Source organism: Glycine soja, chromosome 7 (genome assembly GCF_004193775.1).
Source record: "Glycine soja cultivar W05 chromosome 7, ASM419377v2, whole genome shotgun sequence".
NCBI lineage: Eukaryota > Viridiplantae > Streptophyta > Magnoliopsida > Fabales > Fabaceae > Glycine > Glycine soja.
The window spans coordinates 45180421-45200407 of NC_041008.1; the positions used below are offsets into that span (position 1 = coordinate 45180421).

The following is a 19987-nucleotide window of genomic DNA, read 5'->3' on the forward strand; positions in this document are numbered from 1 at the left end:
TTATAAGTCGACAACCCGAAAGAATTTAGATATAAACATAGTGTTGAGATAATTTGAGAAGTTTTAAAAGTGATTTTACTAAATAACTTCTCAATAACATTTTTATATATAGCCTGTTTGGTCTTGTTTTGCGTCAAGAAATACTCAGGTCTAGAGCATAATCAAATGGAGACTTAATCTGTTAGTTCGGTAAAAAAAAATGAATCAAATTAATTTTGAACCATTTTGATCGATTTGGTTTTATATTCAAATAATCGATCTGGTTTAGAAAACTGATTTAGAACCAAACCAGTTTTAAAAAAAAATCAATTTTAAGAATCATATCAGTTTTTGAATTGTTTATTCAAATAAAAAAATGATTTAGGTGAAACTTAGTTCTGTTAATCGAATTAATTTTTAAAAATAGTTTGGTTAATCAAATCGATTTTGAATTGTTTTTTCAAATAAAAAAAATGATTTAGGTGAAGCTTTTCTTTTCAAATTAATTTGGATAAAAATTGGTTCAGTTTCATTCGATCCGAACCTTTTTTTTCTCACAAATCTCTACTGTCTGAATCAGTTAGTTCAACTGGAAATTGGTCACTAAATTTCAAGACTGGTCACAAAGAACCGATGCAAAATCCATTCAAAACCGATCATAACTTGTTTAAACGGTTTGTTTATTATTTTATTTTAAAAAAATATTATTATAATAATTGATACGAATTTAATTTAATATTATGGTGCTTAATAATTATATTAGTTATATTTATTTAGTTTTTGATTACATTTGTTAACGGATATTATTATGTTATATTAAATTTAAATGTTATGACATTTAATTTGATTTCATTTTTAATTTTGAATATTATATGTTGTGTATATGTAATGACATTTATTTATTAAAAAAATTAATGACATGTACAAGTGAACTTTGTTTTTTAAAAGACTAAATACACCGTCTTGGTTCTTCATCTTGTTTTTTGGTTTCAGTTTGATTTGTTTAAAATAATATTATTTAATTATTACTGTTAAAATCAGATAACTGAGCCTTGAACAACTATCTTTATCAATTCAATAATCAGTATAGTTTTAAAAATCTTGTATAATTTTAAATACTTAATTTTTTTGTGTGTTTTTAATCTAATAAATAATTTTTATTGAATAATTTTTTTTTATTTTCTTATTCAGTTTTTTGGGGTGTTTATTTTCAATTACTTTTAAAAAATTATAAAAGGTGGAAATATTCTTTAATCAAATATTTAATTAAGAATTTTCTTTATTTGATTTGATTTAGTAAATAAGACCAAAAAATTTGTCTTAAAAAGAATGTAGCATTACTCTTCACCAAATAACTTAAATCTTATTCTACTTTTTTAAGAGTTTCATTGACATATACGGTTAATGTGAAAGTTTTTATATTATCAACTAAAACTCACTTTTTATGTGAATTTTATAAAATAATTACCATAAATCTTATATATTTTTTTGGTTTGACTTTGAACCTGTTATGTCTCTAACCCAAGACCATGAACATGGTATTATATGATGTTGAGATTGGGTGATAATATAATTTTACACTGTTAGAGTATTTATTATTTATTTATTCGTTGGGCATTTCTTACATACGTTTCACGGGTTCAGCTAGCTATGTGTAAAACGTTGGAATTGCCACCTGCTACACATTAGGTTGGTCTCATAAACGACAAGTCGTTTTGGTGTTTGCAGGTAACGTGAGTAATAGTCAATTGTGGCATAGCTGCTTCGAAAGCTTATTACTACCTGAATGAATGAATGGCATGCGCTCTTATTTGTTCCGTACTACGCCTAAGATTGTAGCGCTAGCACGTTCAGGTCAAATCTCCGATGCTCGCAAACTGTTCGATGAAATACCCCACAAAGACTCTGTTGCTTGGAACGCCATGCTAACCGCCTATTCCCACGTGGGACTTTACCAACAGAGTCTTAGTCTCTTTGGTTGCATGAGAATCTCCCATTCCAAACCCGACAACTTCTCATTCTCTGCAGTCTTAAATGCATGCGCTTGCGCTGGTGCATCCTATGTTCGTTTTGGAGCAACCCTACACGCTTTGATTGTTGTTTCAGGCTACCTGTCTTCTCTTCCTGTGGCTAACTCGCTCATTGATATGTATGGCAAGTGTTTGCTTCCTGATGATGCAAGAAAAGTGTTTGATGAGATGAGTGATAGCAATGAAGTGACATGGTGTTCACTTATGTTTGCTTATGCAAACTCTTGCCGGTTAGGCGTGGCCCTTGAACTGTTTCGTAGCATGCCCGAAAGGGTTGTGATTGCTTGGAATATAATGATTGTGGGCCATGCTCGTCGCGGCGAAGTTGAAGCGTGCTTGCATTTATTTAAAGAGATGTGTGGGAGTTTGTGTCAGCCAGACCAGTGGACTTTCAGTGCTCTCATTAACGCTTGTGCTGTGTCAATGGAGATGTTATACGGATGCATGGTGCATGGTTTTGTGATAAAATCTGGTTGGAGCTCTGCTATGGAAGTAAAGAACTCGATGTTAAGCTTTTATGCTAAATTAGAATGTCAAGATGATGCCATGAAGGTGTTTAACTCCTTTGGATGTTTTAATCAAGTGTCTTGGAATGCCATCATTGATGCTCATATGAAATTGGGGGATACCCAGAAAGCTTTTCTTGCTTTCCAGAAAGCTCCTGAGAGAAATATTGTTTCTTGGACTTCTATGATTGCAGGGTATACGAGAAATGGAAATGGAGAGCTAGCTCTGAGTATGTTCTTAGACTTGACAAGAAACTCTGTCCAGCTTGATGATTTAGTAGCCGGAGCAGTCCTTCATGCTTGTGCTAGCTTAGCGATACTGGTTCATGGAAGAATGGTCCATGGTTGCATTATTCGTCATGGTTTAGACAAATATTTGTATGTTGGCAATAGTTTGGTTAATATGTATGCAAAATGTGGGGATATAAAAGGTTCACGGCTTGCATTTCATGACATTCTTGATAAGGACCTGATTTCTTGGAATTCAATGTTGTTTGCATTTGGACTGCACGGGCGGGCTAATGAGGCTATATGCTTATACAGAGAAATGGTGGCATCTGGTGTGAAACCTGATGAAGTAACCTTCACAGGGCTGTTAATGACTTGCAGCCACTTGGGGCTTATAAGTGAGGGCTTTGCGTTCTTTCAATCAATGTGTTTGGAATTTGGACTATCCCATGGAATGGACCATGTGGCATGCATGGTGGATATGCTTGGTCGCGGTGGATACGTGGCAGAAGCAAGAAGTTTAGCTGAGAAGTATTCAAAGACAAGCATAACTAGGACCAATTCATGCGAGGTTCTACTAGGAGCATGTTATGCACATGGAGATTTAGGAACCGGGAGCAGTGTGGGAGAATATCTAAAGAACTTGGAGCCTGAAAAGGAGGTTGGTTATGTATTGTTGTCAAATTTGTATTGTGCAAGTGGGAAGTGGAGGGAAGCAGAGATGGTCCGGAAGGCAATGCTGGATCAAGGGGTGAAAAAAGTACCTGGTAGTAGTTGGATTGAGATAAGAAACGAGGTTACCTCTTTTGTATCAGGAAACAATGCATATCCCTACATGGCTGACATATCCAAGATACTATACTTTCTTGAATTGGAAATGAGACATACATCGCCTATTAATTTTGATATTGAAGGACCTTTATAGACTAGTGAAGCATATGGGAAAGATAACTTGATATGTAATTTTTATTGTCTTCTTTGGTGCCGTCAAACCTGAGATTAATTTAGAAGTTCTTTCAACGATAAACTACCACAAGCCCGGGCTTTGCCTCGTGGCTGCGAATGAAAGCAGCTAACTCTGTGCTAACAACGCACTCTTCAATACAGTATTTTCAAATACACCTTTTATTAGTATTAGGTTTTCTTTTTTTTTTTTTTTTTTGAAAATCACAATTTTGTGAGTCTCATTCTCACCTTTTATTTAAAGAATCTCACTCATAATTTATTATTTTCCATAGATTTCAATCAATAGAGAATACTACTTTTGAGTTTTGACTCAAATATACAAAAAATTGCCATGGTTGTAAATTAAATGATTATGGGTATACATGTTATTTAAATCGCTAATTATATAAATCGTGTTATGAAATTAAAATAAATTCTTGTGATATTTCTTAATTTGAATCAACTATAAGTTTGAATAAGAATATATATTGGTGTTATTAATTAATTTGAATAAGAATACATAATTGTGGTAACAATTTGAATGCTTAAATTATGAAAATATTTATAGCTGTAATTACATTAATTAACATTTTTATAAACTTTTATTAATTAAAAAGAAAAAATTACATCTCAATAGAGAAAATGAATGAAATGTTGTCATATAACATTTGTTTAAGATGAAATAACTTTTTAACAAATAATATAATTGTTGGGGTGCATTAATGAGAGGTGTGTTTACAAATGAGAGTATGAAAAAAGTAGATCTGAACTATAAAATTATAGATGGTTAAAATTAAATGTTATTTAACAATCATATGATTATTTCAAAAAGTTATCTAATTTTGTGATTTTTTTTTACAAGAGCTAAAAACATAACTTTGTGATTTAATCTTAACCATTCATTTTTTTAATGCAAAATGCTTATATCATTTTATTAATAAACAAAACATTGATACAATCAGGAATGATATCAAATGATTGTGTTTATATGATTTAGATTTTCTTCTCTCACTCTTTGGGACATAATCTCCTTTCACTTGGTACATTCGACATAATTGATTATTATTTTTAATTGATAATTATAACTACATTTAATTCTCTAAATTATAACTATTTCACTCGAGAATACATTTAATGAGAAAGTCATTTTTATACAAGAGTGAAGAAAACTAATTTGAATACAATCATATGAATGATAAAGGTTAAAATCAAATAATATCACCAAATCAATTGTAAATGTATCTATCTTCGATTCCTATAAATAAATAAAAATACACAATTCTACTTGTGAGTTGGGTTGGACTGAAAATTAAGATGGGTTGGACTCGAAAAATTGAAATTGAAGGCCCCCAACCATTGTAAGAAAAGAAATGAATATGAATGAGTATAAGATTTATGATGGTGTCTGTCTCTGTCACTTTCAGAACTGAGAAGTCATCACCCGTTCGTTTCGTTTCCTCTCCCTTCCTTCTTCCCAAGGTCCGTTCAACTCCATCGCCTAACCTTTCACAATCCCTTTTCGGTTTATGCTTTACCAGTTTTACGCTATTTTCTTTTGCATTTACTTTTTGCATGTTCAGTTTGTTTAGTGCATTGTTCTGACATGAAGACGAAAACTATGTTTTGGTCCATGCGCGTTACTTGATCGTAACGGTAGCTTTCAGTTTTTTATTTTTTAAATCTTTTTTACTTGACACCTTTTGCTTTACTTTTCATTTTTCTTTTTCAATTTTTTTTCCAGTTGTATTTTTCTCGAAATAATTAGGGTTTTTGTCTGTTATTTTAATATGTTCTCGTTTTTGAGTTTTAGTGTTACTCATTTTCTTGAATGTGTTCGTTGCATGTTTTCATTTGGTGATGATGCTAAAGTAGATTTTAAAGTGTCTTCACTTATTGGTTGCTTTTTGATGTAGTTGTTGAATTGAAGCATTTTGATCTCTCGCTTTGGTCTTATGTACACCTCCATTATTGTACTTATTTCTAATTTTTGTAGATATTCTGCTTGTTTTGTGTCCGACAAAAATTCACATACAGCAAGAGGTGATCACGTACAATTTGTATATAGGTTTTTGTTGTGATTGCACTGCTGTTGTTATAATGGATTCAATGATCCAAACCATCTATACTTGTGTTGTTATCATGTTTAGATATGTGTTTGGAATATCAATGATTCCTACATTCTTTTAAGACTTGAAGTGAATGATTTGGGATCTAATTGTTGCATGTTATTAAAAATATGCAGGGTGAATCTGAAATTGACTGCTGCATATCGATTGGGGGACTGGTGGGTTGTTGGATTAAATGTAGCTTCACTTGGCCATAGCATCCACTATAAGATTTTCTGATCTGGATCTTTGATGGACTGCAATAAAGAAGAGGCCTTAAGGGCCAAGGACATTGCTGAAAAGAAGATGGAAAACAGGGATTTTGTGGGGGCTCGCAAAATTGCTCTAAAGGCTCAGCAGCTGTACCCTGATCTGGAAAATATAGCTCAAATGCTTGTTGTTTGTGATGTGCACTGCTCTTCTGAGCAGAAATTATTTGGTAATGAGATGGATTGGTATGAAATTCTTCAGGTCGAACAGACAGCTGGTGATGCAATAATTAAGAAGCAATATAGGAAGTTCGCTCTCCAACTTCATCCTGACAAAAACAACTTTGCTGGTGCAGAATCTGCATTCAAGTTGATTGGGGAAGCTCAAAGAGTGCTTTTGGACAGAGAAAAACGTTCTCTTTTTGACATGAAGCGTAGAGTTCCAACGAACAAACCTGCTATGTCACGTTTTAATTCTACAGTGAAGAACAATGTTAGACCCAACTCGTCATGCTCAAATTCTCAGCAGCAGCAGCAATCTAGGCAGCCAGCACAGCAGCAGCAAAATGGTGACCGCCCTACTTTTTGGACGGTCTGCCCGTTTTGTTCTGTTAGGTATCAATATTACAAAGAAATTTTAAATAAATCTCTTCGCTGTCAAAATTGCAAAAGGCCCTTTGTTGCATATGAAGTGAATGTACAAGGTACATCATCACCAGCAACTAATTCAACTCAGCAAGCTTCTGACCAGCAGAAAGATGGTTTGAATCATGGTGCTTTCAAGATGGGTGCAGGATCTCAAGGCAATTCGCAGGCTGAGAAGTCCAATATGGGGCCTTATGATAAAAAAAGACCTAGTAATGTCTCTGGAAAACCAAATGGAAAGAGGAAGAGGAAGCAGGTGGCAGAATCCAGTGAAGGTTCTGATACTATGAGCAGCAATGATTCTGAAGAAGATATAGTTGCTGGCAAGGATGGTAATTCTAGTGTAGAAAACCATTCATCTCCAAGAGAAGGGCATCCACGCAGATCTACACGTCAAAAGCATCAAGTTTCCTACAAGGAGAATGTGAAAAACAATGATAATGGCTTCTTGAAACCACGTGGTGATGGTGAAAGTCATGGCAAGACAACTAAAATGAATGATCAGAAAGGTTTAGCTGCTGAACATAAAGAAGGAAAACAGAAGCAACACTTGTATTCTGAAAGAAATGAGGAAACTAAGACGGATAGGGGAAAAGATGCAGTGGGAGGGTCAACACAGATGGATGGAAATTCAGAGCATTCTCCAGATTCAACCTCCAAAGCAGAAAATCATCCTAATGTTTATGTCTATCCTGATGCAGAGTTCAATGATTTTTTCAAGGGCAAGAATAAAGAATGTTTTGCTGCTGGGCAGATATGGGGTATTTATGATACAGCAGAAGGCATGCCTAGATTCTACGCTTTAATCAGAAAAGTTTTGTCTCCTGGATTCAAGCTGCAGATAATATGGTTTGAATCACATCCGGATTGCAAGGATGAAATCAACTGGGTAAATGAGGAATTGCCTGTTGCTTGTGGTAAATATAAACTTGGTGACACTGACATCACTGAAGATCATCTAATGTTCTCTCATCTGGTTTTGTGTGAAAAAATTAGCCGTAATACTTTTAAAGTGTATCCTAGAAAGGGCGAAACTTGGGCCCTTTTTAAAAATTGGGATATTAAATGGTACATGGATGTGAAATCTCATCAGCTGTATGAATATGAGTTTGTTGAAATCTTGACAGATTATGTTGAAGGTAAGGGTGTATATGTTGCATACATGGCTAAGTTGAAAGGTTTTGTAAGTCTCTTCCTTCGAAATATTAATGAAGAAAACAAATCATTTCAAATTCCACCACAGGAATTATTTAGATTCTCTCACAGGGTTCCGTCCTTCAAATTGACTGGTCAGGAAGGAGTGGGTGTACCAGCAGGATCTTATGAACTTGATCCTGGAGCTTTGCCAGTGAATCTTGAAGAGATTGCTGTTCCTGAAAATTCGGATGTGAAGGTTGGTCGTAGTTCATCTGGTGGTGAGAATACAAGGCCTTCAAATAGATCAGAACCCCTTATGACATCTGAGGGAGATGCATCTATTCCCAAGGTTAATTTGGAAAGAAGCAATTTGGCAACAGAGAACAAGGATTCTGTTGATGACAGTGATAATTGTTGTGCTCCTCCAGAATCGAGCCCAGAAGCTATCAATGTTCCAGATACTCAATTCTTTGATTTTGATGGTGGGAGAGCCCTTGAAAAGTTTCAGATTGGTCAGATTTGGGCATTTTACAGTGATGAAGATGGATTGCCAAAATATTACGGTCAGATTAAAAAGATTGAGACAAGCCCAGATCTTGAATTGCATGTTTACTGGCTTACTTGCTGCTGGCTACCAGAGAATACCATTAAATGGGAAGACAAAGATATTCTTATTTCCTGTGGCAGATTTAAAGTTAATGAAACACATGATTTTCTCAGTGTTTATAGTACCACCTCTTGTGTTTCACATCAAGTACATGCCGATGCTGTTGGTAAGAATAAGAATTATGCCATCTTTCCGAGGAAAGGTGACGTTTGGGCGTTATATAGAAAATGGACAAATAAAATGAAATGTTTTGAGATGGAAAATTGCGAGTATGACATAGTTGAAGTTGTTGAAGAAACTGATCTGTTCATAAATGTATTAGTTCTGGAGTTTGTTAGTGGGTATACTTCAGTTTTCCGGGGCAAATCAAATGAAGGATCATCTGTCAATCTAAGAATACCCAGAAAAGAGTTGCTTAGGTTCTCCCACCAAATCCCAGCTTTCAAACTGACAGAAGAGCATGGCAATCTTAAGGGCTTCTGGGAACTTGATCCAGGTGCACTACCAATGCATTATTATGGCTTGAAATGAAAGGCCATGGGTGACTGAATAGCCCAATGTTTTTTTTTTTTTCATTAGATGGAGCTAGTGCTGGTAGTAACATTTTGGTATTGTGTTGGCTACCCCTAGGAAGTGTGAATTGTTAGTGGTAGGCTGTGGATTACTAACGGAAGTGAGGTTTACCAAGAACTCACTACTCATCGGTGCATTTACTTTATATATAGCAGTCATATTATCTTCCCTAAGTTAGATATCTTTCAAGTTGAAAAGACTGACTGCCATGTATGCCTCTTAATGTACTTTGCTGGAACTTTCAGCCATGGCAAATATAACACTTCTCCCTCTCTCTTCCCCCCTCCCTTTCTTCAACTAGGTTTTCTTTTCTGCGTTTTTCAATGAATGAGTTAAGTATATGTGAAAAGCAAATGCAATGCACAATTATGGACTTAGGCTGTCCTTTCTGGAATGAGTATTTATTTATATGAAAAGAAAATAATAAGTTTAAAATGAATTAAACTTTTTTCACTTATCAATTTATGTACTTCAGTTTTTATAACAATTTAATATTTTTAAAACTTGAGGTGCATTAGTTTTGATTTATGAAAGAAATTTGTTTTTTAATTCTTAAAGAAATTTGATTTAATTTAGGGTAAATATCCATTGAAAGTGGCAAATTGATTCTTAGAAGATGGGAAACTTTAGTTTATGCTAAAAGTGTGACACATTGATCCTGTAACAATTAATTATTTAATGATAAATTGATTCATGAATTTTGTAACTTAATTTTAAATTCATAATAAAAAATATAATTTATTATCAAATTAAATATTATATTTTAATGACAAAATAATTTTATAAATTTAACAGAATCTATAATATTTTTTTATACATTTAAGGATTAAATTTATATTTTTTATCTTTCAAAAATCAATTTATTATCTTTTTACACTTTCAAAAATAAAAAATAAATATTTACCGTTTATTTTTATCTTATACTTATTTTCCAAGAATTGGAAAAATACCCAATCTCGGTTGAGCCCACTAGTAAGCATAATAGAAGCAAAGACCTATAAAATGTTTGAACTCCAACATCATGAAAAATGTCAAAGGGGTTGGCTATTAGAACTAAAACTATTGATGATGGTCCTTGGATCAAAGTCAATCTTTTTTGTATCTGTTTTATTCATTCAAAATTATAATATTGTATAAATTAATATTTTTGTTCCACCTTTGATTTAAAATTTTTTAAAATAACACGAATCAAACATATGCGACTATAACAAAATTTTTTAATTTTTTTACTTAGAAAATCATAATTAATAAGACTGATGTTTTATAATACAAAAATGACAATAAATATTTTAATTGAAATCATTATAATACAAATGTTTTTAATTTTCTGGGCTTTGGTTGTTCCATGTTGGTTAGGCTTTAAAAACGGATAATATGCTAATTGTTTTATTATCATGACGAGCGGGCATTTGGTCTAGTGGTATGATTCTCGCTTTGGGTGCGAGAGGTCCCGAGTTCGATTCTCGGAATGCCCCTTAAATTATTTTTTGTATGTTTTTTTGATCTTGTCTTGTAACAAAGCAAAGTATTGAAATGCCTCAGTAAAAAATTCAAACAAGTTTCATTACAGTAACAAAAATGAACTCCAATGAAGAAATCAGCAAAGAACTAATGGGAGAAGACCTTATAAACACGTTGAGGAACCTTCCGAAATATAGCCAACATGAGATCCAAGTAAAGAGGGAGTTGAACCAACACAAAAAACGACACTGGCAAACATGTCACAGCATATATGAGATAAACTGAGGATTTCATTCCATCTTCAATGATGAAGAAATGTCCTGCACAAAACGAGACCAATATTGATGCTATAGATGTCCAAAGTGAAGTCATTCCCATGAGAAGCTTCTTTGGTAAGTCCATAGCAACATCCTTTTCTTGGAACCTTGATGTGAGTATTGAAAGAAACAAAACAAGGGCTGTCACTGAGGAGCACAGTGCCACAAGTGATGCCACAGCGAAGACTTTGAAAGCAGGTTGTCCACTCAACACTGGCACACCAGTTACCTCATTGGCACCACCTGGTATTGCTGTTGAGGTTGTGAATGCTACTGTTGCAACAAGTGCTGCAACTAGTGAGCATGACTCTGAGGTCTTGGACAGCCATTTCCTTCCCTCTCTCACGAGTGGTTGGTGAGTGATGATGAAAACCTGTTTAGCTGTTTGTCCCTTGTTGTTGTAACGTGCATAGAAATTTGGTGGCATGGAATTCTTAACAAGCTGAAAAGGCACAAATAAATTATGAGCAAAGGAAAGTGGAAACTTAAATTTATTTACCCCGTCTATAATTTGAACTTTTGAAACCAAAGGCTAAAAGTTAAACTCAACCAAACTATTAGTTGGTGGGAAATGACTATGCTAATTTGTAAAGATTTCCAATTTTTTCCTCACATTTATCCTCGTTAGAGGTAATCTTGTCCGAGACATTGTTGTAAACATTTCTAAAATGATTTTGCTAAGGAATTAATAAATAAATTTCCTTATCAAAAATTATGATGAAAGTACTTTAGTAATGATTTTTCATAATAGTTTTCAATCACAAGATAACATTCTAATATTATTAGGATTGAAATGAAGAATATTTACCTTGTACCACTTATATTCCCACTGCATTTGCATGGCATCACCAGGGACACGCCAAGGTCTATGTTCCCTATACATGGCAGCAAGGTGCAATGCACTGTTACCTTGATTGTCTATGTGACAAAATGCACTTTCCTTTACCAAATTCCTCTTTGCCAGCAGCTTGTACACACGAGGCTGCCTGTTCTCTATAGCCAAAAGAACAACATTCTTGTTGTCAGAATCTACATCATGGATGGCCACTGGGAAGGTATCTAGGACCTTCTCCACCATTTCATTCACTCCCATCTTTGCTGCAATTAAAATTGGTGACACACTTCTCTTTTTCTCAATAGTTTTTTTGTTCACGTGACTATCTTTGTTTTCCATATCATTGTCATGCTGAAGAACAAAAGAGCTTTTTCCAGTATAGTCATACTTGTACAGAGAAGCTCTCTCAATCAATTCATCCATCACTAGCTTAGCCCAAATGTGTTTCTCCTTCCTTCGTTGGATTTTTCCTATCCAAGATGCTCCTGTACGTGTGTCACTCAATTTAGAGAAGTTAACATAGAAATTGGTTGTTTATATTATATTAGTCCACTAAACCTCATAATTAGTCCATCTCATCTGCATGTTCATTGTATGACAATGAAATGATACATGGTGAATTGGTGATGTACGTGTGCTTACCCACTCCAAAAAGTATTAGCAAAGCCTTCATCATAATGGTCAGAAATCGGATCAGCACTTCCCAATTCGGAGGGAATCGGTAGAGTTTATTTTCTTTCTTTGCTCGCTCTTGCACTGTGTAAAATAATATAGAATGTGTTAGACTATGGGTATATTCAGAACACCCAAAAATTGACCATTTTCACGAACAGCTAGCATTCATGCATGCCGCATTATAGTAACTAGTAAGTGAAAAGAAAATGGGGAGGTAGAAATTGCATCAGCTAGGAGTACAAATAAGAGTTTTCTAATAAAATATTAATCATTATAATGAATGCAGCACTTAAAATTCCATAATAGTTTATAAACTCTAATTTATGTTTAGAGTCAGAGGGTAGCACTAAAATCATGGTTTTACAAGAGGAAATGAAGGGTTTTACCAAAGTTAGTGGGGGATGATTTTGGGAGATTCTCTTCATCATCAGTTCCAGCATTACTATCCTTTGTACCTATTGCTGCAACCCAGCATAACAGACTGAAGAGTTATATTGGCTGGCCATGTACATGAAATAGGTAAACCAAACTAAATACATGAAACACGATTCGCGCACTTATAGCTTTAACTGCATTCTTCAACAAATTTAAGAAGCTGAAGCATGTTCTGTAGTTCATTGCATAGTTAAAATGTGTATCTTCTCCATTACTACTTAGGTCCTCTGTCTCTTCCTTCAACTCATTCACAAGCAAACCTGCCATAACCGTTTGTCAGAAATATACAAGAGAGACTACAAAACTACTATATATGTATAATGAAACTCAATCCTCTGTGACCAGTAGGTATGATGAAAAATGTTATTATCTATACTATGTATAAATCATAAATTTTCAAAAAAATTATTTTTCCAAAAATGCCTTTGATATTTTTTGGGGGTTGAATACTAACCTTTAATTCAACTAATTATTGATCTCTCTTTTTTTTGTTCATTGTTAGGTTTTTTTTATTAAGAGAAAATGCATGTTTTGAATAGAAACAGATTTTACGTAAAATAAATTATAATTGAATGAAATAAAAACTTCAAACTTAGAAAATTATATAGCAAAAAACTAGATGGGAATAAGTATTAATCTTACAATTATAGATCATACGATCCAAAAACTCCATCCGCGTGCTGCTTTTAAAACAATTTGGCTTCATAGCAAGAATATGAAGAGGTGATAACCCATCCTGATTGACAGCATCCGCAAGATTTGGGTACATCCGAATTATTTGAAGTGCCAAACCTACAAAAAATTCATCAAACTTCAGCCAACATACATAAAAACTGAAACTATTTTAGCATAAAACAAATTGCACCATATGAGAGTGGCACTAACCAAAGTATTCATTAGAGATGGTAGAGTGAAGAATAGTGTCCCCGTTGCTCTTAATACATGGCGAATAATCATCTTTGTTTTGTAGGTGACCATGGAGACAATAAAATGCATCTTTGGTACCATGAATTGCTGCCAGGTAAAGAGGGGTCTCATCTTTAAAATTGCGACACAAAATGAGTTTGGGGTCTCTTTTGGCTATAGTGTTGCAAATGTCCACTTTCCCAAGCTCTGCGGCTAGATGCAAAGGAGTGTTTCCCTTTGAGTTTGGCATATTTAGGATTGCAAGAGAGACATCTTCATTAATGTTCTCAAGAAGGGTGGTCAAAAAAATGGTTTGGCCCACATAGACAGCGATGTGTAAAACACTGTCTTCTGCTTTTGTGACTTTAGTTTCCAACGCTCGAGGGTTGTTCTTGCAGACCTCTAGCACTTCTTTCCATTGCCCCTTCATGGCATAGTTAAACAAACTTTCAATCTCAACTACCTCCACCATTTTTCAAGAGCTAGCTATAGCTATTTATTTCTCTCAAGATCGATCAATGTTTCGATAAACATTAATAACCACTTGGTTTACGTGCATATATCCATGTATGTCCAATAAAGCGCCAAACATGCATTGTGTTATATACTACCACTTTGGCAGATTATTATATGGTTTATATGCATCTTCAGAAAATTGCATGCATGTTAGAGTAAGCTGAAAGAGGAAGCAAAGAAATTATATATATAACAATTGAATCACCTAGGAGGCAAATGGAACCCCCAAAAGGCAATCAGAATGTGGAATGAACAAGTAAGTGCCGAAAGTATGAAAGATACATAACAGATTTTTAGTTTTATATTTCCTGTACAGTACTCGGAGCTAACTCAACTAATTAAGAAACATGCAACATGGGATATATATATATCTTTTGTCGCCCGTGGACATTTTCTTTCTATGCAAGATAAGCATTTTCTTGATGTTGAAGGAGATTTGATTCCAATATACCTCGATAAGGCCAAAAGGTTTAATGGCAAAAGGCATCATGTTCTTTTTCCCTAAGCTAGAAAATCTGATCTTTTGATGCCAACCAGGGTGTATACACATCCACACCATTTGCTGAAAGGGAAAGATAAATGTAAACGAGTGATGTAATAAAAAAATTTAAAGAAAAAAAAATACACGGGTATTAAGTATGTGTAAAGAATTAGAGTGTACACAATAAATTAAAAATAATTTAAAGTATAAAATATGTTAAATTATATACTTTTGTAATTTAAAATATTCTTTAAGAAAATAAAGAAGAAAATTCCCCCTTTAATGAAATAAAACACCAATATACACGGAAGGTAAAACTGAAGTCGTCCTTCTTAAATATAATAATATTTTTTTTAAAAAAAATGTCACACACTCACACACACAGACATATATATATATATATATATATATATATATATATATATATATAATTCATAAAAAATTCGATATATTAGATAACTTAAGGATTAGATTTTATCAGATTTATATTTTGAAAAAAAATATTAATCAGATTAAGTTCAAAAGACCTAATGAATTCTTACCATGATAGGAGACAGATATATGAGGACCTAGTTCAATCTTTAGGTCTGATCTTAACCTTTTATAAACCTAAGGAAAAACAATAAATAAGGGTTCCTACATATATATGTATTTTAAAATATAAATATATATTACATATAAAATATTTAAATTTATACTCGTAAATATATATATATATATATATATATATATATATATAAATACAAAATATTACATACGTGAGATTAATTTTTGTAGAAATTAAAATTTTGTTATTTTTAATGTTTGAATAAGTTAAAAAAAAAAAGGAAATGAAAGAGTTTTGATAGAGTTAGAAAATTGAAAATATTTTGTTTTCTCGCATTAAAGTTGTCTGGCTTTTTTTTTTTCCTCTTTAATCATGGTTCCTTGTGTAATCGCACCCAAAAAACAACCCTCAAAACCGACCTAATGTTTTTTTATTTCTTTGCATACATCACATAAAAACGTCTATTTGGTACACATGAAAGCTCGAACAAGATAAAAGTAAATAAATACATATCATTTGGTGTTCAAGAACAAGCTTTGAAATATGAACTTACAGGATATACCTTATTATTGTTTAATGACAATCTAAAATATTTGGGATTCATGGATACCCCACTGCCATGCAGGTCTCCCAAAATAGTCTATCTTCGGATTCATTCACAATAACTTGATCAATCCTTATTTCTGCTTCATCTTCTAAAGCTGTAACTTCATTGCCACAAAATTCAGCAAATCCTTGATCATCTTCACCATCCTTAGGTAGGCCACAAGTACTAGTTGTTGTGTCACAGCTACATGACTCTGCATCATCCTCATTATCATCACTGATAGCTATGCTGCTGGGACACACACTAAAGAAGCCATAGTCATCTTCAGAATCTGCACTATCCTCAGTTAGTAACAAAGCCGAAACATCCATAGTACTACTATTCATTTCTTCTTCACAGGAAAATGGGCAGCAAAATTTGTTTCTTGTTCTTAATTAGGAATATTTTTTAAGGATGAGAGGCTGCAGCTTACTTTACTACTCTATTTATTTATGGTATTAATTGTAAGCTGGTCATGTATCTATGTATTGTTCACAATTATTGGTAGATCTTTTGCTGGCATGCGTCGCTATTGATGTCATTTCTTGTCAAACGAAAAATTGTTGCAATTGGTTGTTGGTTGACATATATCCCAAATTGATGGTGAGTTTCATGGTCCATCCACTTCATTATTTGTAAGACTTGATTATATATCCTAATATCCTTATCCTTTATTAAGTGCCAATACTTTGCCTTGAATGTGTTTTAATTTAGGATAGAATCTATCCATATGGTCATTAGATTGTACCTTTTCAATGGTGCAATTATGGTAGAGTTGTATAATTAATTCATTTTTTGTGAGTTTTACAATAGGTAAATATTCTTATATAACTGTCAGGTCAGTTACTATTCCAATAGTGAAACTACGTAAAAACCCGATTATTAAGTTTAGTAACTCCCCAAACAATTTTTAAGGAAATTGCAATGTTCAAGGTTTAGTTGATGAATAGCAAATTAATGTTCTTACATGTGTTGTAACGCATACTAGCTAGGATCTGCCGACGCTTGTTATATACATATATATATCACAACTCACATCAGAGCATATTATGAAGTGTGATGGCACTGGCTCTAATTATTGGAGTTGTAACGTCACTGGCATATATGTACAAGAAGTTTCTTTTGCTTTTCCCTGGACACCAACCAACCGTAAACTATAGTGCGGCAAATGTGAGGGTTATATATTAAACAATACAAAAATAATGCCGACATATTTTTAAATCTTTTAATACGTCCTTAATTTATTTTAGATTTAATTAGATTCTTATAGTTTCATCGTATATTTTTTAATCCTTATAATTTTAAAATGAATTTTATAAAATTTATAGTTTATATTTTAATTATCTTTTAATCTCTATAGTTTGAAAATGATTTTTTTAGTTTTTATAATTTATATTTAATTCTCTTTTAATTCCTAAAAGTAATATTTTTAATCCTATATTTTATATTTTAATTCTATTTTAGTATTTACCATCAAAATATGAATAATATTATCAATTACAATTAACTACAAAAATATTAACAATTAATTCGTATCTAATTTATCGTAAAATAAATTATAATAATAAATAATTAATAATTTATAACTAATTATTTTTATATATTTTTTTAATAAAAATTAAAAGATAATTAAAATACAAATTATAGGGGTTAAAAAGATCTCTTTTAGATTATAGGGATTAAAAAATCACTTTCAAACTATAATGACTAAAAGGTACGAATCGTTAAACTATAGGGGACCAAATGAATAATTTAACCTTTATTTTATCTACTTTTATAATTGTGTTTTGTTAATTAAAAAAAATAATAGTTAATGTTATCTCTTGTCTAAGATAAGGACATAATTAGAAAAATAATAACTAATATTATTTTAAACTTTAAAATAATATGCAGGCAAAAGCAATTTTTTCCAGAGCGATAGTTAATAACAAAATCCATACCTCGTAAAAAAATATTTTGATGTGATTGAAATAGCTAGACCTTAGTTTTTGTTTGGAGTCTCAAAATAATGACCATCAAAAGAAGGTGAGCAATATATGTAGATATATCTCTACGTTTGTTGCTTGAAATTGGAGGGGTTATGCATTTTTGCTTCCACATTTTTGCAGGATGGATCTGTGTACCTAATATTCCTGTGAAATAGAACAGTCTTCTCTGAAACACACAACACACTTCACAGTGTGCAACTTCAATTGTATGTGCCCCCGCAAAATGCATGTTTTATATACATTTTGGTAAAGAAAGTGTGTACATGTAATAAGTATGTTATGTCACTGTGAAAGGGAATATTTCCTGACATAGATACAAGATCAATTGAGCCCATGGGACATGGCTGACAAACTGATGGATTACAGCACAGAAGTCCAAGTTATTTTTATTAATTAAAATTACCAATCACTTTATCTTTATATTATCTTCCATTAATAAAAAAAAATAATGGACTAATTTTCATATATCTATAATTATAAAAGTATTTTAACTATTAATTTTTATTTAATATTTGTCATTTATGCATTTCATTGTCCAAAACATACTTATTAATTTATACAATACAAACCTATTTTTCAAAAAAAAAAAAGGTTGAGCCATATTTTCCTATCTGAGGTAGAAGAGATTATTCCAAGTGCCCTTTTTTTTTCCACTGATATAATGCTCTTATCTTAAAAAAAAAAAAGTTTATTTCTTTATTAAGCCAATTTGACTTTAGGAAAACGCAAGATTATCTTACTTCCGCGTTCATGTGGCATATTGGTTGAATGTGAGATGAAATCCAATGTATATTTTTCCTTTAATAGGAAAATCCAAAGTATAGTTGCGATATCTAAATGATAAAATGAATATATCAAGGCTGCTAAAATTCTAAATCAAGTATTGACCCCACATTATCGAATCAAGCGGAAGAAAAAAACAAAATAAGAGTAATATTTAGTAATATAATTTTTTTAAGATTATAATTTGAGTAAATATTTTTTATTCATATTTAAGTAAATAATCTATGCATTAACAATATAATTTTTTTTGTAATTTATATTGTTATCCAAACTGTTATATGTTATAAATTTAGTAATTTTTACAAAAATTATTATAAAAAACACATCAACGATAGTTTTTAATTAGCTAAAAATATTTACATCAATACTACATAAAAAAATCTTATAGCAATATACCTAAAATTTTTAAGATATTTATAATATTGTTCAATTTTAAACTATCATATTTAAAACTTATTCACTTTTTTATCTTAGCAAACTGAAATGGTTGCTTATTGATCAAACAATAAATTTAAAAAATAAAAAAGGACATTATTTTTTTTATAAAAGAAGTACTAAATTTGAAAAACTGTGTCCGAAACGGTGATGATAACAAAGGTATCAACCGTCATAACTAACTGTTCCCACGCAATCAACCAAACAAAAATAACCTCTCCTCAGAATAATTTCCAATATCATTTTCATTTTCTCTTTGCATGGCACTGTTTCGTTCTGACTTGATCAATGTTTCAGTTCCATGGGCAAGAACAAAAAAGTTGAACAACAAAACAAAGTAATAATTGTAGAATTCAAGGTTTCAATGTACTGCAATTCATGTGAAAGAACCGTTGCCAAAGTCATCTCCAAGTGCAAAGGTACGAATTCATAACTTCTTCTCTTAATTTTTTGTTTTTGTTAATTTTTTACCCTGGAACTAGATAATAGTTGTGTAACTACTACGCTTTTGTTAGGAGTGGAAAAGTTCATTACCGACATGAACGAACACCGGGTGGTGGTGACGGGTCGTATTGATCCCATGAAAGTATTTAAAAAACTAAAGAAGAAAACGGGAAAGAAAGTGGAGATTGTGTCTAACATGGATGAAGAGCCAAACGATGAGTCGGATAAACTTGTTATGATGCATCAGTTCGCACCGGAAAATGATAGTTGCATAAAGACCGAAACCATCATGATGTTCAGTGATGAGAACCCAAATGCATGTGTAGTAATGTAGGGGGTTATTAGAGAGTTTCAATTATTTATATCATTCTTTGATATCATGCATGTTGTGTTTGTAAGATCATCCTGTTCTCTACGACTTAGAGTCAAATAAATTGACACCATATACGTGATACTGCATAAGATCAAATCATTTTAGTCTATCACTTACTTTTTTATCATGTTCATATATGTACCTACCTCAAATATATTATATATCTCAAAATCAAGGGAGGCAACTTTTGTCGTCCCATTTTGATGATAAAAAATAATCAGTAAGCCTTAAATAAAAATTG

The 19987-nt window shown here is 32.3% G+C and overlaps 4 protein-coding genes and 1 non-coding gene across 5 annotated transcripts; 4 read left to right on the top strand and 1 right to left on the bottom strand.

Annotated features, from left to right (window-relative positions):
* Positions 1 to 1543: 1543 nt before the first annotated feature.
* LOC114420087 (pentatricopeptide repeat-containing protein At2g36980, mitochondrial) lies at positions 1544 to 3830 on the top strand. The gene has a single exon (XM_028385944.1). The coding sequence runs from the start codon at positions 1770 to 1772 to the stop codon at positions 3666 to 3668; it is 1899 nt and encodes a 632-aa protein (XP_028241745.1). The 5' UTR covers positions 1544 to 1769; the 3' UTR covers positions 3669 to 3830.
* Positions 3831 to 5044: 1214 nt separating this feature from the next.
* On the top strand, positions 5045 to 9338 carry LOC114420089. The gene is made up of 2 exons (XM_028385945.1): positions 5045 to 5167; positions 5931 to 9338. The coding sequence occupies exon 2, from the start codon at positions 6046 to 6048 to the stop codon at positions 8920 to 8922; it is 2877 nt and encodes a 958-aa protein (XP_028241746.1). The 5' UTR covers positions 5045 to 5167; positions 5931 to 6045; the 3' UTR covers positions 8923 to 9338.
* A 1029-nt stretch (positions 9339 to 10367) lies between these two features.
* TRNAP-UGG lies at positions 10368 to 10439 on the top strand. The gene has a single exon. It is a non-coding gene; the product is annotated as a tRNA-Pro (tRNA).
* A 51-nt stretch (positions 10440 to 10490) lies between these two features.
* Positions 10491 to 16215, bottom strand: LOC114420090. Its single transcript, XM_028385946.1, has 9 exons — positions 15700 to 16215; positions 14561 to 14671; positions 13573 to 14017; positions 13330 to 13479; positions 12810 to 12947; positions 12639 to 12713; positions 12220 to 12333; positions 11551 to 12062; positions 10491 to 11184 (listed from the first exon to the last, which is right to left on the bottom strand). The coding sequence occupies exons 1-9, from the start codon at positions 15739 to 15741 to the stop codon at positions 10573 to 10575; spliced, it is 2199 nt and encodes a 732-aa protein (XP_028241747.1). The 5' UTR covers positions 15742 to 16215; the 3' UTR covers positions 10491 to 10572.
* A 3015-nt stretch (positions 16216 to 19230) lies between these two features.
* Positions 19231 to 19707, top strand: LOC114420741 (heavy metal-associated isoprenylated plant protein 19). The gene is made up of 2 exons (XM_028386555.1): positions 19231 to 19348; positions 19445 to 19707. The coding sequence occupies exons 1-2, from the start codon at positions 19231 to 19233 to the stop codon at positions 19705 to 19707; spliced, it is 381 nt and encodes a 126-aa protein (XP_028242356.1).
* The last annotated feature ends 280 nt before the right edge of the window (positions 19708 to 19987 follow it).

Bases quoted from the DNA above. Each gene is read 5' to 3' on its own strand.
- LOC114420090 (XM_028385946.1), bottom strand. From the start codon at position 15,741: ATGAATCCCAAATATTTTAGATTGTCATTAAACAATAATAAG. The intron at 14,018-14,560 runs GTATATTGGAAT...TATGCCATGAAG, and splicing joins AACCTTTTGGCCTTATCGAG to GGGCAATGGAAAGAAGTGCT. The intron at 12,948-13,329 runs GTAAGATTAATA...CGGTTATGGCAG, and splicing joins GGATCGTATGATCTATAATT to GTTTGCTTGTGAATGAGTTG.
- LOC114420087 (XM_028385944.1), top strand. From the start codon at position 1,770: ATGAATGGCATGCGCTCTTATTTGTTCCGTACTACGCCTAAGATTGTA.
- LOC114420089 (XM_028385945.1), top strand. From the start codon at position 6,046: ATGGACTGCAATAAAGAAGAGGCCTTAAGGGCCAAGGACATTGCTGAA.
- LOC114420741 (XM_028386555.1), top strand. From the start codon at position 19,231: ATGGGCAAGAACAAAAAAGTTGAACAACAAAACAAAGTAATAATTGTA. The intron at 19,349-19,444 runs GTACGAATTCAT...CGCTTTTGTTAG, and splicing joins AGTCATCTCCAAGTGCAAAG to GAGTGGAAAAGTTCATTACC.